This window comes from Bos indicus x Bos taurus, chromosome 5 (assembly GCF_003369695.1).
Source record: "Bos indicus x Bos taurus breed Angus x Brahman F1 hybrid chromosome 5, Bos_hybrid_MaternalHap_v2.0, whole genome shotgun sequence".
Classification (NCBI taxonomy): domain Eukaryota; kingdom Metazoa; phylum Chordata; class Mammalia; order Artiodactyla; family Bovidae; genus Bos; species Bos indicus x Bos taurus.
In genome coordinates, this window is record NC_040080.1 from 60,820,333 (window position 1) to 60,838,773 (window position 18,441).

General features: G+C 37.2%; 1 protein-coding gene across 1 annotated transcript; it reads right to left on the reverse strand.

The window, feature by feature from the left end:
* Positions 1-2,754: 2,754 nt before the first annotated feature.
* LOC113893671 (olfactory receptor 9K2-like) lies at positions 2,755-3,726 on the reverse strand (the record flags this gene model as incomplete). The annotated part of the gene is made up of 1 exon (XM_027543555.1): positions 2,755-3,726. A coding segment is annotated over exon 1 (942 nt), but the record flags the coding sequence as incomplete, so codon positions are not given.
* Positions 3,727-18,441: the final 14,715 nt, after the last annotated feature.

Below are 18,441 nucleotides of genomic sequence, written 5' to 3' on the forward strand. Positions count from 1 at the left end.
TGGTGGAAAATTGAAAGCATTTCCCCTAAAGTCAGGAACAAGACCAGGGTGCCCACTCTCACCACTACTATTCAACATAGTTTTGTAAGTTTTGGCCACAGCGATCAGAGCAGAAAAAGAAATAAAAGGAATCCAAATTGGAAAAGAAGTAAAACTCTCACTGTTTGCAGATGACATGATCCTCTACATAGAAAACCCTAAAGACTCCACCAGAAAATTATTAGAGCTACTCAATGAATATAGTAAAGTTTCAGGATATAAAATCAACACACAGAAATATTTTGCATTCCTATACACTAATAATGAGAAAACAGAAAGAGAAATTAAGGAAACAATTGCATTCACCACTGAAACAGAAAGAATAAAATACTTAGGAATATATCTACCTAAAGAGACTAAAGACCTATATATAGAAAACTATAAAACACTGAAGAAAGACATCAAAGAGGACACTAATAGATGCAGAAATATACCATGTTCATGGATCAGAAGAATCAATATAGTGAAAATGAGTATCCAACCCAAAGCAATTTATAGATTCAATGCAATCCCTATCAAGCTACCAACGGTATTTTTCACAGAACTAGAACAAAGAATTTCACAATTTGTATGGAAATACAAAAAACCTCGAATAGCCAAAGCAATCTTGAGAAAGAAGAATGGAACAGGAGGAATCAACCTGCCTGTCTTCAGGCTCTACTACAAAGCCACAGTCATCAAGACAGTATGGTACTGGCACAAAGACAGAAAAATAGATCAATGGAACAAAATAGAAAGCCCAGAGATAAACCCACATACCTATGGGCAACTTATCTGTAATTTTAAAGGTATTCCCTCTCTCCACTGTCATAAGATAATGATTATCTTATTCTATGAATATTTATCTACCACAAGTTACCAACGTGATTTTTCCAAAATGTCGATTTGAACACAATATATTCTTTGAAGAAAAATCCCTAGTGCTTCCCTGTGGGTGCAGAAAATAAACCAACCTCCTTGTCTTCTTATATAGATGTGCACAATTTCCATGAATTTCCTTTTAAGTCTTAAATCTCAGTCCCTCTCTTTTACATTAATATCAGGAATTAAATTTTTGGAAGTTTAACATATCATTATTTAATTGCCTTTGCCCAGAAACTTTTCTATTTCACCTTGCTCAAGTTCATTTATGTTTACAAATTTACTTATGAAGTTTTCCTTTATCATTTATATCACTCATATGTAGAAGCTGCTCTGTCTTTGTAATTTCTACCCTTGTGGCTCAGCTGGTAAAGAATCTGCCTGCGATGCGGAAGATCTGGGTTCAATCCCTGGGTTGGGAAGATGCCCTGGAGAAGGGAGGGGCTACCCACTCCAGTATACTGGCCTAGAGAATTCCATGGACTGTCCATAGAGTTGCAAAGAGTCGGATACTACTGAGGAACTTTCACTCACTTTACTAAATGGGTTTACCATTTGACATGTTATTAATAGCTCTCTATTTAGCTATTTTTTCCATCAATTAGCATGAGTTCAAGTACAGAAATCATTTAAAATTGGGAATTTTTTATAGGGCACAGAGTATATAAAAATTCAATAAGTATTAATTTGATGAATGAATTCTCACTAAGGCATATATAACAAAATATGAATTATCTTTACTCTTGTTTATTTTTATTACAGTTTCCTTGTGAAAAAGTACAATTTTAAAAAACAATTTACGAGTTTAGTAGATATTCAAATGAAGGGAAGAAATAATAATTATTCAAGCTAGAGAAACCATGAGATAAATGTGCCACTCGGTTAGCCTCTGGACAATTAAGAGTTACTTACATTTCACACTTGAGACTGTGTACTGCAGAGTATCTGATTCTCTCACTAGACATTCCCAAAGAATTCTTTAGCAAATCTGGTATTTTGTTTTGTCTTTCTTAATACATCAGACTGTGTTACCTCTACCGAATATATATATATATATATATATATATATATATATATAACATATGGTACTGACTCAAGATAAACAATACATCCCAAACAACAGCCTCTGAGAGTCAGAAGTAAAGTTGGAATATATATGTCGTAAAAACAAATTACATGGAAACCATTATCATTATCCAAAAGGAAGTACAGAGAAAGTCACTCCATTCCAAAATCAACAGCCAGACAAAATATAGTCCATCTTACTGATGTATGTATTCTGATTAGGTTGAAATACATCTTCCAAAGTATATATTCTTCATATATGGGATTAAAACAAATAAAGTCTCTTAAGATTTGAATCATACATAGAATTTAGAAAGATGGTAATGATAACAGCAGATGGTAAGCAAGATAACAGATGGTAAGGGAGACAGCAAAAGAGACACAGATATATAGAACAGTGTATTTAAATCTGTAGGAGAGTGAGAGGGTGGGTTGATTTGGGAGAATGGCATTGAAACATGTATAATATCATATATGAAATGAATCTCCAGTCCAGGTTTGATGCATGACACTGGATGCTTGGGGCTGGTGCACTGGGAGGACCCAGAGGGGTGGTATGGGGAGGGAGGTAGGAGGGGGTTCAGGATGGGGAACATGTGCATACCTGTGGCAGATTCATGTTGAGGTATGGCAAAACCAATACAATATTGTAAAGTAATTAACCTCCAATTAAAATAAATAAATTAATATTAAAAAAAGATTTGAATCAGTGCTTCTCTAAGTTATTATAAAGCTCAGCATCTTCAGAATATTACATTTACTTAATTCTATTTTCAGTTAATATAGAATTAAATAAAAATAGTTTTTTTTCCCCAGGATCTTCCTCAGAGCTTCTTTGACATCTTTGTTTCTCAGAGAGTAAATCAAAGGATTCAACATGGGAGTGACCAGGGTGTAACACAAGGAGGCCACTTTACTCAGCTCAGGAAATCTGTCAGGGATGACATACATAAAGATGATGGCACCATACAATACACTCACGACTCCCAGGTGAGAGCTGCAAGTGGAGAAGACTTTCTTTTGCCCCTCAGTGGAGTGTATTTTTAGAACTATGGATACAATACATATATAAGACACAATAATGACAATTATGGTAGGCAAAATGATAATGCTGCATAGGAAAAAGGATACAATATTAGGAATGTAGAGATCAGAACAAGAAATCCTCTGAAGTGGACGGTAATCACAGTAAAAGTGGTCGATGGCCCGAGAAGCACAAAAGGGTAAAGTAAATGTCATGATGGTCTGAAGAACTGAGCTGATACAGCCAAAAAAATAGGAACCAGCCACCAACTGAGCACAGAGATGTGTTGACATCTGCACAGAGTAGAGGAGTGGGTTGCAGATGGCAATGAAGCGGTCATAAGCCATGACTGCCAGGAGAAAACCCTCAGTCACAATGAAGAGGACAAAGAGAAACAGCTGGGTCACACAGCCTGCATAGGAGATGGACTTGCTCTCAGACCAGAAGTCGATCATAGCCTTGGGTGCAATAACAGATGAATAGAAGAGATCAATGAAGGACAGGTTGCCTAGGAAGAAATACATTGGTGTGTTCAGCTGGGGATCAGTCATAATAATGATCATCATGCCAACGTTCCCTAGAAGGATCATGGCATAGACAAGTAGAAAAAGCAGGAAGAGGAGGATGTGGAACTCTGGGTGAACCCTGAAGCCGAAAAGAATGAAGTCAGTCACTTCTGAGTGGTTGCTTGTTTCCCTGTCACCCATGGCAGATATCTGCTGAGAGGCAAAAGGCAAAATAAATGAAACTTTGGTTTTGATTCTAGTGCTATTAATACTTTCTTAAATGGAGAATTAAATTATTTACTGCTTTATAAGATATTGCATACAAAACAATTTTAATGTCAGGAAGATGCAAGAATTTGAAGTAGATGTCATTATGCTTCTTAAACTGTTACTCTATTAAGCAGTGAAAGATGTTCTTTGGTTATTTTATTTAAATCATAACTGGCAGGGATTTCTTCAAGAAATTAGCCTATTTTATTGCCTAAAATCGCTCACATTCTAAATTTCTATTCTTAAAATATTTATAGCTAGAGGCTTTCTTCATCTAAAATTGTAGTATGCACATTATCTAAAATAGAAGTATCTCATGTAATCTATGCTATTGCTGCTAAGTCGCTTCAGTCGTGTCCGACTCTGTGCAATCCCATAGACGGCCTCCTACTAGCCTCCCTCATCTATGGGATTCTGCAGGCAAGAACACTGGAGTGGGTTGCCATTTCCTTCTCCAGTGTACTCTATATGATAGTGTTTACAGTCCTCATGAGAATGAAGTTAGTGTTTGATTCTTTACATGACAGTAGTAAATAAGTTGAAAATATTTTTACCTTATTTTAGCTCACTATGTTTCATTTTCCTTATTTATGTAGGCCATCTTTGAAAATACAATAAAATAGACATTATTGGCATAGTTAATAACATCCAAAAATCACTAAGTGAAGATAAAGTTTTCTAACGGAATTTTCAAATATTTTCCTTTTCTCAGGTCAAAGCCATTCTCCCAATATATACGTTGTTATTGCCTCATTATAAATATTTCATTTCCATTAACAGTCATTTTAGAAATATCACAGTCATTTAAACTTCTTTTTGAGGCAGAGAAAGAAGGTAGTGAATATTCCAATCCTTACACTGCAGTGAATGACTTTCTACCAAGGCTCCATCAATTCAAGACATCTCACTGTTTAGATAATACAAGCAAACTTCACTGATATACATAAAGGGAAATTCCTATCCTGAATTCTGTTAAACCTTAGGTGTTTTAAGATAAATATAATTGGGTAACCATGGATATTTAAAGACCATCACAACTTGCATCGTCCAGAGTCCATGATCATGAGCTAGAGTATGGGTAGTGATGTTTATGATGATGTTAATTATTTAAAGCCTGAGAAACCTTCCTCACGATATTTCAGCATAGAATTTTTGCTCATCCTCTGTGATGGATTCCATTGGGAGAGGAGTAATCGTAAAGTCAATTATGGTGCCATAAGTGAAGACTCTTGGGCTGTTGTCCATGAGGACTGAAGTAACCTTAGGTACAAACAAATAGTCTAATAATAGTCAAAAACAAGGGAAAAAGAAAAATTCACTTGAAATTATTACCTATATATCTTGATATAGCTATGTTTCAGGATATGACAAATGCCGTCTAAATCACAAATTCAAAGACAGATTATGGTTGCTAATGCTGTTCTCCTATATTTAAATACCAAACAGTTAAAAAATATACTGAAGAGAAAGGTAACATTCATACAAGTAACTTTTTATCTTTAGCAAAAATACTTGAGATTAGGATCTCTTTTAAAAATTCCTTTAAAAGTGCAGTGTGACTAAAAGACTACATTAACATCAGAGACATACTACTCTATTTAGTAAGCCCAACTTGATAAGAATGTCATTTTTCTAAAATATTTTTATCAGTTAATTTTAATATTATTTTTTAAAACCAGTTTTTAAATTAAAAATTACGTTTAGAATTTTTCTGGGTTTTTGTTAGTGTATAGATAGCAAAAATGATGTGGGACCAGAGCTTCTCTTTTATTATAATTCAGTATTAGTAAAACTTAATCAGTTTAGGAAGAGAAGGTTGATTTGATGTTTTAAACAGGAAAATATTAAATAAGGTTAGTTAAGGCCTGTTGACTGCAAGGAGATCCAACCAGTCCATTTTGAAGGAGATCAGTCCTGGGTGTTCATTGGAAGGACTGACGCTAAAGCTGAAATTCCAATACTTTGGCCACCTCATGCGATGAGTTGACTCATTGGAAAAGACTCTGATGCTGGGAGAGATTGGGGGAAGGAGGAGAAGGTGACGACAGAGGATGAGATGGCTGGATGGCATCTCCGACTTGATGGACATGAGTTTGAGTAAACTCTGGGAGCTGGTGATGGACAGGGAGGCCTGGCGTGCTGCGATTCATGGGGTCGCAAAGAGTCGTACACGACTGAGTGACTGAACTGAAGGCCTGTTGGTCATCTGTATATTTTTTGGAAAAATGGCTATTCAGATCCTCTACCTGTTTTTTAATCAGGTTGTAGTTTTGTTTGTTTTGTTTTTTTGAAGTTGAGTAGCAATAGTTTTTTATGTATTTTCGATATCATCATTTTATCAGATATATTGTTTGCAAATATTTTCTCCTATTCAGTAGGCTACCCTTTCATTACATTGGCAGTTTCCTTCACCCTGCAAAAGATTTTTGGCTTGATGCAGTCCCATTTGTTTTTTACTTCTGTTACTCTTGCCAGAGGAAACAGATTGAAAAAAATACTGCTAAGACTGATGTTAAAGAACATACTGTCTATGGTTTCTTCTAAGAGTTTTATGGTTTCAGATCCTATTTTAAGTTTTAAATCCAATTTGAGTTTAGTTTTGTATATGGTATGAGAAAATAAACAAATTTGATTCTTTTGCATGTAGCTATGCAGGTTTCTTCTGAACACCATGTATTGAAGAACCTGCCTTTTCCCCATTGTTTTTTCTTACCTACTTTATTGTAGATTAATTGACAGGAAACCTGGATTTACTTATGGGATCTCTATTCTGTTCCATTGATCTATGTGTCTGTTGTTGTGCCAGTACTCTACTGTCTTTGATTAGTTAGCTTTGTAGTATAGTATGAAATAAAGGCTCAAGATATTTCCAGTTTTGTCCTTCTTGCAAGATAGTTTTGGCTATTTGGGAATTTTTATTCATGTGTTTCCATAAAAATTTTAGAACTATAGTTCTGCTGTAGTTCTGTAGGTTCTCTTTAAATATACAATTAGCATTTTATTAGGGATTGCATTGGATCTGTAGGTTGCCTTGCTTAGTATGGTCATTTTAACAATACTAATTCTTCCAATCCATGAGTATGGTGTATCTTTCTGTGTTATCATCAATTTTTTCCATCAATGTCTTACATTTTTCCAAGTTCAGATCTCATATCTCCTTAAATTTAAACCTAAATACTTTATTATTTTTGATGCAATTATGAATTGTATTTTTCTTAAAGTCTCTTGTTCATGGTTAGTGTATAGAAAACTACAGAATTCTGTATAAACTTTTTATCTGATAACTTTACTGAATTCATTTATGAAGTCTAATAGTTTTTTTTTTTTTTTTTGAAACTTTAGGATTGACTGTGTATAGTAACATACCATTTGCAAGTATTGACGCTTTCTTTCTTTCTTTCCAATTTGGATTATTTTTCTTTTCCTTGTCTGATCAGCTTGCTTATTCCTAATTTAGAAGAAGTACCTTCAACTTTTCATTGTTAAGCATAAGTTTGGTTGGGAGTTGTTTTACACACACACACACATATATATAATATATATACCCTTTATTAGTTGAGATATGATCCATCTAGATCTTCATTGTTGATCATTTCAGTGACAGTGGATGTTGAATCATGTCAAAAGGTTTTTGTGCATCTAGTGAGATGATCATATAACTTTTATCATCAATTAGTAATGAGGCTATCACACTGAATTGGTAACACTGACTTATCCTTGCATCCTGGGGGTAAATCCCACTTGAAGATGGTGTGTAATACTTTTAATACATTGTTGATTTTTTTTTGTTAATATATTGTTGAGCATTTTTGCATCTTGTTCAACAGTGATGTTGACCTTTATCTTGGTTGTAGTGTCATATCTGGTTTTGTCATCAGGGTGATGTTGGCATCATAGAATGAATGTGAAAGTTGTTCTTCTTCAATTTTTAGAATAGTTTTAGGAGGATGGGTGTTAACTCTCCTTAAAATGTTTGATATTATTCACCTGTGAAGCTGTCTGGTCTGGACTTCTGTTTGTTGGGAGGTTGCTATTACTGATTAAAGTTACCGACAATAAGTCTGTTCATTTTTTCTATTTCTTCTTGATTTGGTCTTAGGAGATTATACATTTCTAGGAATTTGTTCATTTTATTGGCATGACTGTTCTTATTAATGTTTTATCATTCTTTGTGGGGCTTCCCCAATGACTCAGCAGGTAAAGATTCTGCCTGCAGTGTAGGAGACACAGGAGATGTGGGTTCAATCCCTGGGTCAGGAAGATCCCCTGAAAGAGGGCATGGCAACCCACTCAGCATTCTTGCCTGGAGAATACCACAGACAGAGGAGTCTCACAGACTACAGTTCAAAGGATCACAAAGAGTCAGACACAACTTGCAGTGAGCACAATATTTTTTGTATTTCCGTGGTTTGTAAATTTTTCTCTTGCTTCTGATTTTATATATTTGAGTTCACTCTCTCTTTTTTTTCCGATGAGTCTGGCTAAAAGTTTATCAATTTTGTTTATCTTTTCAAATAACTTATCTTTGTTTTGTTGTTCTTTCTGTTGTTTTTTAGTCTTGATTTTATTTATTTCTGTTCTAATCCTTATTATTTCTTTCTTACTACTAACTTTGTACTGGTCTTAATTTATATTTCTTCTTTCCTTTTTTTTTCTCTCACTGTTCCTTTAGATATGAGATTAGATTGTTTATTTGAGATTTTTCTTTCTTCCAGAGGTAGGATTGTACCATTATAAACGTCCCTCTTGGGACTTCTTTTCCTGCTTCCCATAATTTGAATCACTGATGATCATTTTCATTTGTCTCTAGTTACTTTTGATTTCCTCTTGATTTCTGCACTGACTCATTGGTTACTTAGTAGCATATTGCTTCATCTCCACATGTTTTTGTAGTTTTTTTTCTTATAGCTGATTTCTGCATGCATCCATGCTCAGTCACTCAGTCAGTTGTGTCTGACTCTTTGTGACCCTATGTACTTTAGCCTGCCAAACCCCTCTGCCTATGGCATTTTTTCCCAGCAAGAATACTGGAGTGGGTTGCGATGTCCTACTCCAGGGGATCTTCTTGACCCAGGGATTGAACCCACATCTCCTGTATCTCCTTCACTGCAAGCAGATTCTTTACTACTGAGCCACGGGGGAAGCCCATAGTTGATTTCTAGTCTCATGCTCTTATAGTCAAAAAAGATGCTTAATATGATTTCAGTCTTCTTAAATATACTGAGACTTGTTTTCTTGTCTAGTGTGTGATCTAGTGTTTATATATATATAAACAGTGTGTGTGTGTATATATATATATATATATATATATATATAAAACATATATAAGTTTACACATCACATACACACACACACACATATATCACTCACACACATATATACATAGGTTTCCCTAGGACATGGAAGCAACCTAGATGTCCATCAACAGACAAATGGATAAGAAAGCTGTGGTACATATACACAATGAGTATTACTCAGCCATTAAAATGAATACATTTGAATCAGTTCTAATGGGGTGGATGAAACTGGAGCCTATTATACAGAGTGAAGTAAGCCAGAAAGAAAAACACCAATATATGAAATTTAGAAAGATGGTAACAATAACCCTGTATATGAGACAGCAAAAGAGACACAGATGTATAGAACAGTCTTTTGGACTCTGTGGGAGAGGGTAAGGGTGGGATGATTTGGGAAATGGCATTGAAACATGTATATTATTATATGTGAAATGAATCGCCAGTCCAGGTTTGATGCATGATACAGGGTGCTCGGGGCTGGTGCACTGGGATGACCCAGAGGGATGGGATGGGGAGGGAGGTGGGAGGGGGGTTCAGGATGGGGAAAACATGTACAGTCATGGCAGATTCAAGTCAGTGTATGGCAAAACCAATACAATATTGCAAAATAATTAGCCTCCAATTAAAATAAATAAATTTATATTTAAAAAAAGAAAAAGAAAAATACCAATACAGTATATTAACGCATATATATGGAATTTAGAAAGATGGTAATGATGACCCTATATGCAAGACAGCAAAAGAGACACAGATGTAAATAATAGACTTTTGGACTCTATGGGAGAAAGTGAGGGTGGGATGATTTGAGAGAATAGTATTGAAACATGTATATTATTGTATGTGAAATAGATTGCCAGTCCAGGTTCTATGTATGAGACAGGGTGTTCAGGGCTGGTGCACTGGGATGACCCTGAAGGATGGGATAGGGAGGGAGGTGGGAGGGAGGGTCAGGATGGGGAACACATGTACACTCATGGCTGATTCATGTGAATGTATGGCAAAAACCACCACAATATTGTAAAGTAATTAGCCTCAAATTAAAATAAATTTAAAAAAGAAAATAAAATACATGGGCTTCCTTGGTGGTTCAACAATAAAGAATCTGCCTATAATGCAGGGGATGTGGGTCAGGAAGATCCTCTTGAGAAGGAAATGGTAACCCACTCCAGAATTCATGCCTGGAAATGGACAGACAAGCCTGGTGGGCTACAAGTCCATGGGTCATGAGAGTCAGACACAACTTAATGACTAAAACACCACCACCAAAGCAGAAGCAGAGGCAGAAGATATTAAGAAGAGGTGGCAGGAACACACAGATGAACTGTACAAAAAAGATCTTCATGACCAAGATAATCACGATGGTGTGATCACTGACCTAGAGCCAGACATCCTGGAATGTGAAGTCAAGTGGGCCTTAGAAAGCATCACTACGAACAAAGCTAGTGGAGGTGATGGAATCCCAGTTGAGCTATTTCAAATCCTGAAAGATGATGCTGTGAAAGTGATGTACTCAATATGCCAGCAAATTTGGAAAACTCAGCAGTGGCCACAGGACTGGAAAGGGTAAGTTTTCGTTCCAATCCCAAAGAAAGGCAAAGCCGAAGAATGCTCAAACTACTGCACAATTGCACTCATCTCACATGCTCGGAGAAGGCAATGGCAACCCACTCCAGTACTCTTGCCTGGCAAATCCCATGGACGGAGGAGCCTGGTAGGCTCTAGGGGTCACTAGGAGTCTGACACGACTGAGCGACTTCATTTCACTTTTCACTTTTATGCACTGGAGAAGGAAATGGCAACCCACTCCAGTGTTCTTGCCTGGAGAATCCCAGGGATGGCAGAGCCTGGGATGGCTGTCGTCTATGGGGTTGCACAGAGACAGACACGACTGAAATGACTTAGCAGCATTAGCAGCACACGCTAGTAAAGTAATGCTCAAAATTCTGCAAGCCAGGCTTCAGCAATACATGAACCATGAACCTCCAGATATTCAAGCTGGTTTTAGAAAAGGCAGAGGAATGAGAGATCAAATTGCCAACATCTGCTGGATCATGAAAAAAGGAAGAGAGTTCCATAAAAAACATCTATTTCTGCTTTATTGACTATGTCAAAGCCTTTGACTGTGGGGATTACAATAAATTGTGGAAAATTCTGAAAGAGATGGGAATACCAGATCACCTGACTTGCCTCTTGAGAAATCTATATGCAGGTCAGGAAGCAACTGTTAGAACTGGACATGGAACAACAGACTTGTTCCAAATAGGAAAAGGAGTACGTCAAGGCTGTATAGTGTCACCCTGCTTATTTAAATTTTATGCAGAATACATCATGAGAAACGCTGGGCTGGAAGAAGCACAAGCTGGAATCAAGATTGCCGGGAAAATATCAATAACCTCAGATATGCAGATGACACCACCCTTATGGCAGAAAGTGAAGAGGAACTCAAAAGCCGCTTGATGAAAGTGAAAGTGGGTAGTGAAAAAGTTGGCTTAAACCTCAACATTCAGAAAACAAAGATCATGGCATCTGGTCCCATCAGATCAGATCAGATCAGATCAGTCACTCAGTTGTGTCCGAATCTTTGCGACCCCATGAATCGCAGCACTCCAGGCCTCCCTGTCCATCACCATCTCCCGGAGTTCACCCAGTTCATGTCCATCGAGTCAGTGATGCCATCCAGCCATCTCATCCTCTGTCGTCCCCTTCTCCTCCTGCCCCCAATCCCTCCCAGCATCAGAGTCTTTTCCAATGAGTCAACTCTTTGCATGAGGTGGCCAAAGTACTGGAGTTTCAGCTTTCCCATCATTCCTTCCAAAGAAATCCCAGGGCTGATCTCCTTCAGAATGGACTGGTTGGATCTCCTTGCAGTCCAAGGGACTCTCAAGAGTCTTCACCAACACCACAGTTCAAAAGCATCAATTCTTCAGCACTCAGCCTTCTTCACAGTCCAACTCTCACATCTATGCATGACCATAGGAAAAACCATAGCCTTGACTAGACGAACCTTTGTTGGCAAAAAATGTCTCTGCTTTTGAATATGCTATCTAGGTTGGTCATAACTTTCCTTCCATAGAGTAAGCGTCTTTTAATTTCATGGCTGCAGTCACCATCTGAAGTGATTTTGGAGCCCAGAAAAATAAAGTCTGACACTGTTTCCTCTGTTTCCCCATCTATTTCCCATGGAGTGGTGGGACCGGATGCCATGATCTTCGTTTTCTGAATGTTGAGCTTTAAGCAAACTTTTTCACTACCCACTTTCACTTTCATCAAGCGGCTTTTGAGTTCCTCTTCACTTTCTGCCATAAGGGTGGTGTCATCTGCATATCTGAGGTTAATGATATTTCTCCCGGCAATCTTGATTCCAGCTTGTGTTTCTTCCAGTCCAGTGTTTCTCATGATGTACTCTGCATATAAGTTAAATAAGCAGGGTGACACTATACAGCCTTGATGTATTCCTTTTCCTATTTGGAACAAGTCTGTTGTTCCATGTCCAGTTCTAACTGTTGCTTCCTGACCTGCATACAAATTTCTCAAGATAGTATTCTTTATTGGTGTTTTTCTTTCTGGCTTACTTCACTCTGTATAATAGGCTCCATTGTCATCCACCTCATTAGAACTGATTCAAATGTATTCTTTTTAATGGCTGAATAATACTCCACTGTGTATATGTACCACAGTTTTCTTATTCTTTCATCTGCTGATGGACATCTAGGTTGCTTCCATGTCCTGGCTATTATAAACAGTGTTGCGATGAACATTGGGGTGCTCGTGTCTCTTTCAATTCTGGTTTCCTTAGTGTGTATGACCAGTGTGATTGCTGGATCATAAGGCAGTTCTATTTCCAGTTTTTTTTAAGGAATCTCCACACTGTTCTCCATAGTGGCTGTACTAGTTTGCATTCCCTCCAACAGTGTAAGAAGGTTCCCTTTTCTCCACACCCTCTCCAGCATTTATTTCTTGTAGACTTTTGGATCGCAGCCATTCTGACTGGCGTGAAATGGTACCTCATAGTGGTTTTCACTTGCATTACTCTGATAATGAGTGATGTTGAGCATCTTTTCATGTGTGTGTTAGCCATCTGTATTTCTTCTTTGGAGAAATGTCTATTTAGTTCTTTGGCCCCTTTTTTGATTGGGTCATTTATTTTTCTGGAATTGAGCTGTAGGAGTTGCTTGTATATTTTTGAGATTAGTTGTTTGTCAGTTGCTTCATTTGCTATTATTTTCTCCCATTCTGAAGGTTGTCTTTTCACCTTGCTTATAGTTTCTTTTGTTGTGCAGAAGCTTTTTAAGTTTAATTAAGTCCCATTTGTTTATTTTTGCTTTTATTTCCAATATTCTGGGAGATGGGTCATAGAGGATCCTGCTGTGATGTATGTCAGAGAGTGTTTTGCCTATGTTAGCCTCTAGGATTTTTATAGTTTCTGGTCTTACATTTAGATCTTTAATCCATTTTGAGTTTATTTTTGTGTATGGTGTTAGAAAGTGTTCTAGTTTCATTCTTTTACAAGTGGTTGACCAGTTTTCCCAGCACCACTTGTTAAAGAGATTGTCTTTTCTCCATTGTATATTCTTGCCTCCTTTGTCAAAGATAAGGTGTCCATATGTGCGTGGATTTATCTCTGGGCTTTCTATTTTGTTCCATTGATCTATATTTCTGTCTTTATGCCAGTACCATACTGTCTTGATGACTGTGGCTTTGTAGTAGAGCCTGAAGTCAGGCAGGTTGATTCCTCCAGTTCCATTCTTCTTTCTCAAGATTGCTTTGGCTATTTGAGGTTTTTTGTGTTTCCATACAAATTGTGAAATTATTTGTTCTAGCTCTGTGAAGAATACCGTTGGTAGCTTGATAGGGATTGCATTGAATCTATAATTTGCTTTGGGTAGTATACTCATTTTCACTATATTGATTCTTCCAATCCATGAATATGGTATATTTCTGCATCTATTAGTGTCCTCTTTGTTTTCTTTCACCAGTGTTTTATAGTTTTCTATATATAAGGTCTTTAGTTTCTTTAGGTAGATATATTCCTAAGTATTTTATTCTTTCTGTTGCAATGGTGAATGGAATTGTTTCCTTAATTTCTCTTTCTATTTTCTCATTATTAGTGTATAGGAATGCAAGGGATTTCTGTTTGTTGATTTTATATCCTGCAACTTTACTATATTCATTGATTAGTTCTAAAAAATATCATACACCATGACCAAGTGGGCTTTATCCCAGGGATGCAAGGATTCTTCAATATCCTCAAATCAATCAATGTAATACACCACATTAACAAATTGAAAAATAAAAACCATATGATTATCTCAATAGATGCAGAGAAAGCCTTTGACAAAATTCAACATCCATTTATGATAAAAACTCTCCAGAAAGCAGGAATAGAAGGAACATACCTCAACCTAATAAAAGCTATATATGACAAACCCACAGCAAACATTATCCTCAATGGTGAAAAATTGAAAGCATTTCCTCTAAAGTCAGGAACCAGACAAGGGTGCCCACTTTCACCATTACTATTAAACATGTTCTTTAAAGATTTCTCAGCTAATATTACTTACTATTTCTGTGAGCTTCAGAATTATTTTTCATTTAAAACAATTCTTATTTGCATTTTAGCAGAATTGCATGTAGTATATCACCGATTTGTTTGCAACCCTCATTTATAAGAACAGGGTAAGAGTGCTGCTTCTGATATCAGACAGTCTAGTTTTAAGGCCCTGCATCACTAAGCACAGATTTGGAGAAATTCTTGAATGGTTTTTAAGGTTGAATGAACACTATCACTACTTCACTATTACTACTTCCCTACTTCACTCAACAGGATTATATACATTATTACACAGATTACCTAAAGTACCACAATCAAGCTTTTGGCAGAAGAAAGTCTTCAATTAATAATATTATCATTATTACCATTATCATCATCATCTATTTTTAACTTTGTTTTTTATTTAGACAACATTGATTTGTGACATTACATGTTTCATGTGTACAGCGTTTTATTTCTACTTTTAAATAGTAGAACATGCTCACATCAAATATTTAGTTTCTATAAATCATACAATTGACCCATTTCTTCCTGTATCCCTCCACTCTAACCTGTTCACCTTTGGTAACCACTAATCTTTTTTTTTTTTTTTAATCTACATTTCTCTTTGTTTTGCTGACTTGTGGCATCAGTTTTTTTTTTTTTTTTTTACAAGATTTAACAATGTCATAGAGTTTCTATATTTGAAAGCCACGTTTTTCAGTAAACATAGTAGCATTCATATATTAGTTGCTGCTGCTAAGTCACTTCAGTCGTGTCTGACTGTGCGACCCCATAGACGGCAGCCCACCAGGCTCCCCCATCCATGGGATTCTCCAGGCAAGAACACTGGAGTGGGTTGCCATTTCCTTCTCCAATGCAGGAAAGTGAGAAGTGAAAGTGAAGTCGCTCAGTCGTGCCCGACCCTCAGCAACCCCATGGGCTGCAGCCTTCCAGCCTCCTCTGTCCATGGGATTTTCCAGGCAAGAGTACTGGAGTGGGGTGCCACTGCCTTCTCCATATGATATTGTGACAAAAATCTTCATTAGCTTCCTAATGGATAATTTGAGGACTCAAAGAACTTTTAAAACTACCGTATATTCTATTATATGAGTTCCTTGATAAACTTTCATTCAAAATTCAGAATTTTTCAATTAAATATTAGATTTGAAAAGTTTCCATCAGCACTTCCTCAGTTGATATTGAAAAATACTTTCTCTATATATCAGGTACTGTATAAAGTACACATGTCCTTCTTATTTCTCAAATCAGGCTAATGGTGAAGGCAACATTAAATATTGATATGTTAAATGTAATAAAGGCCATATATGACAAACTCACAGCCAACATCATTCTCAAATGGTGAAAGCAGTTCTAAGATCAGGAGCAAGAAAGGATATCCACTATCACCACTCCTATTCAACATAGTTTTGGATGTCCTAGCCAGGACCATCTGAGAAGAAAAAGAAATAAAAGCAATCCAAGTTGGAAAAGCAGAAGTAAACCTGTCACTGTTTGCAGATCACATGATACTATACATAGAAAGTAAAGATGCCACCAGAAAGCTACTAAATCTCAGCAACACATTTGTCAAAGTTAAAGGATACAAAATTAATAAACAGAGATCTCTTGCATTCCTATACACTAACAAAGAAAGAGAAATTAAGGAAATAATCTCATTTATCATTGCAACAAAAAGAATAAAATACCTACGGATAAACCTACCTAAGGAGGCAAAGACCTATACTTATAAAACTATAAAATATTGATGAAAGAAATCAAAGATGACACAAACAGATGGAGAGATACACCATGTTCTTAGATTGGGAGACCCCAAGTTGTGAAAATGACCGTACTACCCAAAGCAATCTACAGACTCAGTGCATTCCCTGTCAAATTACCAGTTGCACTTTTCACAAAAATAGAACAAAAGTTTTTACAATTGGTATAAAAACACAAAAGACCTCAAAAAGCCAAAGTAATCCTTTCAAAAAAGAAATTTCACTTATTAATTGGAGGATAATTGCTTTACAGTGTTGTTATTAATAGCTTCTTCTTTACAAAAACATGAATCAGCTATAAATTCTGAAAGAGATGGAAATACCAGACCACCTGACCTGCTTCTTGAGAAATCTGTATGCAAGTCAGGAAACAACAGTTAGAACTGGACATGGAACAACAGACTTGTTCCAAATAGGAAAAGGAGTACGGCAAGGCTGTATATTGTCACCCTGCTTGTTTAACTTAATATGCAGAGTACATCCTGAGAGACTCTGGACTGGAAGAAGCACAAGCTGGAATCAAGATTGCTGGGAGAAATATCAATAACCTCAGGTATGCAGATGACACCACCCTTATGGCAGAAAGTGAAGAGGAACTAAAAAGCCTCTTGATGAAAGTGAAAGTGGAGAGTGAAAAAGTTTGCTTAAAGCTCAACATTCAGAAAACAAAGATCATGGCATCCGGTCCTATCACTTCATGGGAAATAGATGGGAACACAGTGGAAACAGTGTCAGACTTTATTTTGTGGGGCTCCAAAATCACTGCAGATGGTGACTGCAGCCATGAAATTAAAAGACGCTTATTCCTTGGAAGAAAAGTTATGACCAACCTAGATAGCATATTCAAAAGCAGAGACATTACTTTGCCAACAAAGGTCCGTCTAGGCTATGGTTTTTCCTGTGATCATGTATGGATGTGAGAGTTGGACTGTGAAGAAGGCTGAGCACCGAAGAATTGATGCTTTTGAACTATGGTGCTGGAGAAGACTCTTGAGAGTCCCTTGGACTGCAAGGAGATCCAACCAGTCCATTCTGAAGGAGATCAGCCCTGGGATTTCTTTGGAGGGAATGATACTAAAGCTGAAACTCCAGTACTTTGGTTACCTCATGCAAAGAGTTGACTCATTGGAAAAGACTCCGATGCTGGGAGGGATTGGGGGCAGGAGGAGAAGGGGACGACAGAAGATGAGATGGCTGGATGGCATCACTGACTCAATGGACATGAGTCTGAGTGAATTCCAGGAGTTGGTGATGGACAGGGAGGCCTGGCGTGCTGCGATTCATGGGGTGGCAAAGAGTCGGACACGACTGAGTGACTGAACTGAACTGATACATATATCACCTCCCTCTTGAGCCTATATTCCTCTCCCTCCCATTCAACCATTTAGGTCATCACAGAGCACTGAGTTGAACTCCCTGTGTTATATAGCATGTTTCCACTAGTTATTTTGCACATGGTAGTGTATATATGTTAATGCTACTCTCTCAATTCACCCCGCATTCTCCTTCTTATACTCTGTCTACATTTGCATCTTTATTCCTGCCCCACAAATAGATTAATCAGCACCGTTTGTCTAGATTCCATACATATGATTTAATATATAATATTTGTTTTTCTCTTTCTGACTTACTTCATTCTGTATGACAGTCTCTAGGTTCATCCACATGACTAATGCTGCTGCTGCTGCTAAGTTGCTTCAGTCGTTTCCAACTCTGTGAAACCCCATAGATGGCAGCCCACCAGGCTCCCCCATCCCTGGGATTCTCCAAGCAAGAACACTGGAGTGGGTTGCCATTTCCTTCTCCAATGCATGAAAGTAAAAAGTGAAAGTGAAGTTGCTCAGCTCAGTCCGACTCCCAGTGTCCCCATGGACTGCAGCCTACCAGGCTCCTTTGTCCATGGGATTTTCCAGGCAAGAGTACTGGAGTGGGGTGCCATTGCCTTCTCCTATGCACATGACTACAAATGACCAAATTTCATCTCTTTTTTTGTGGCTGAGCAATATTCCATTGGATATATGTACCACAGCTTCCCTGTCCATTTATCTGTGGATAGACATATAGATTA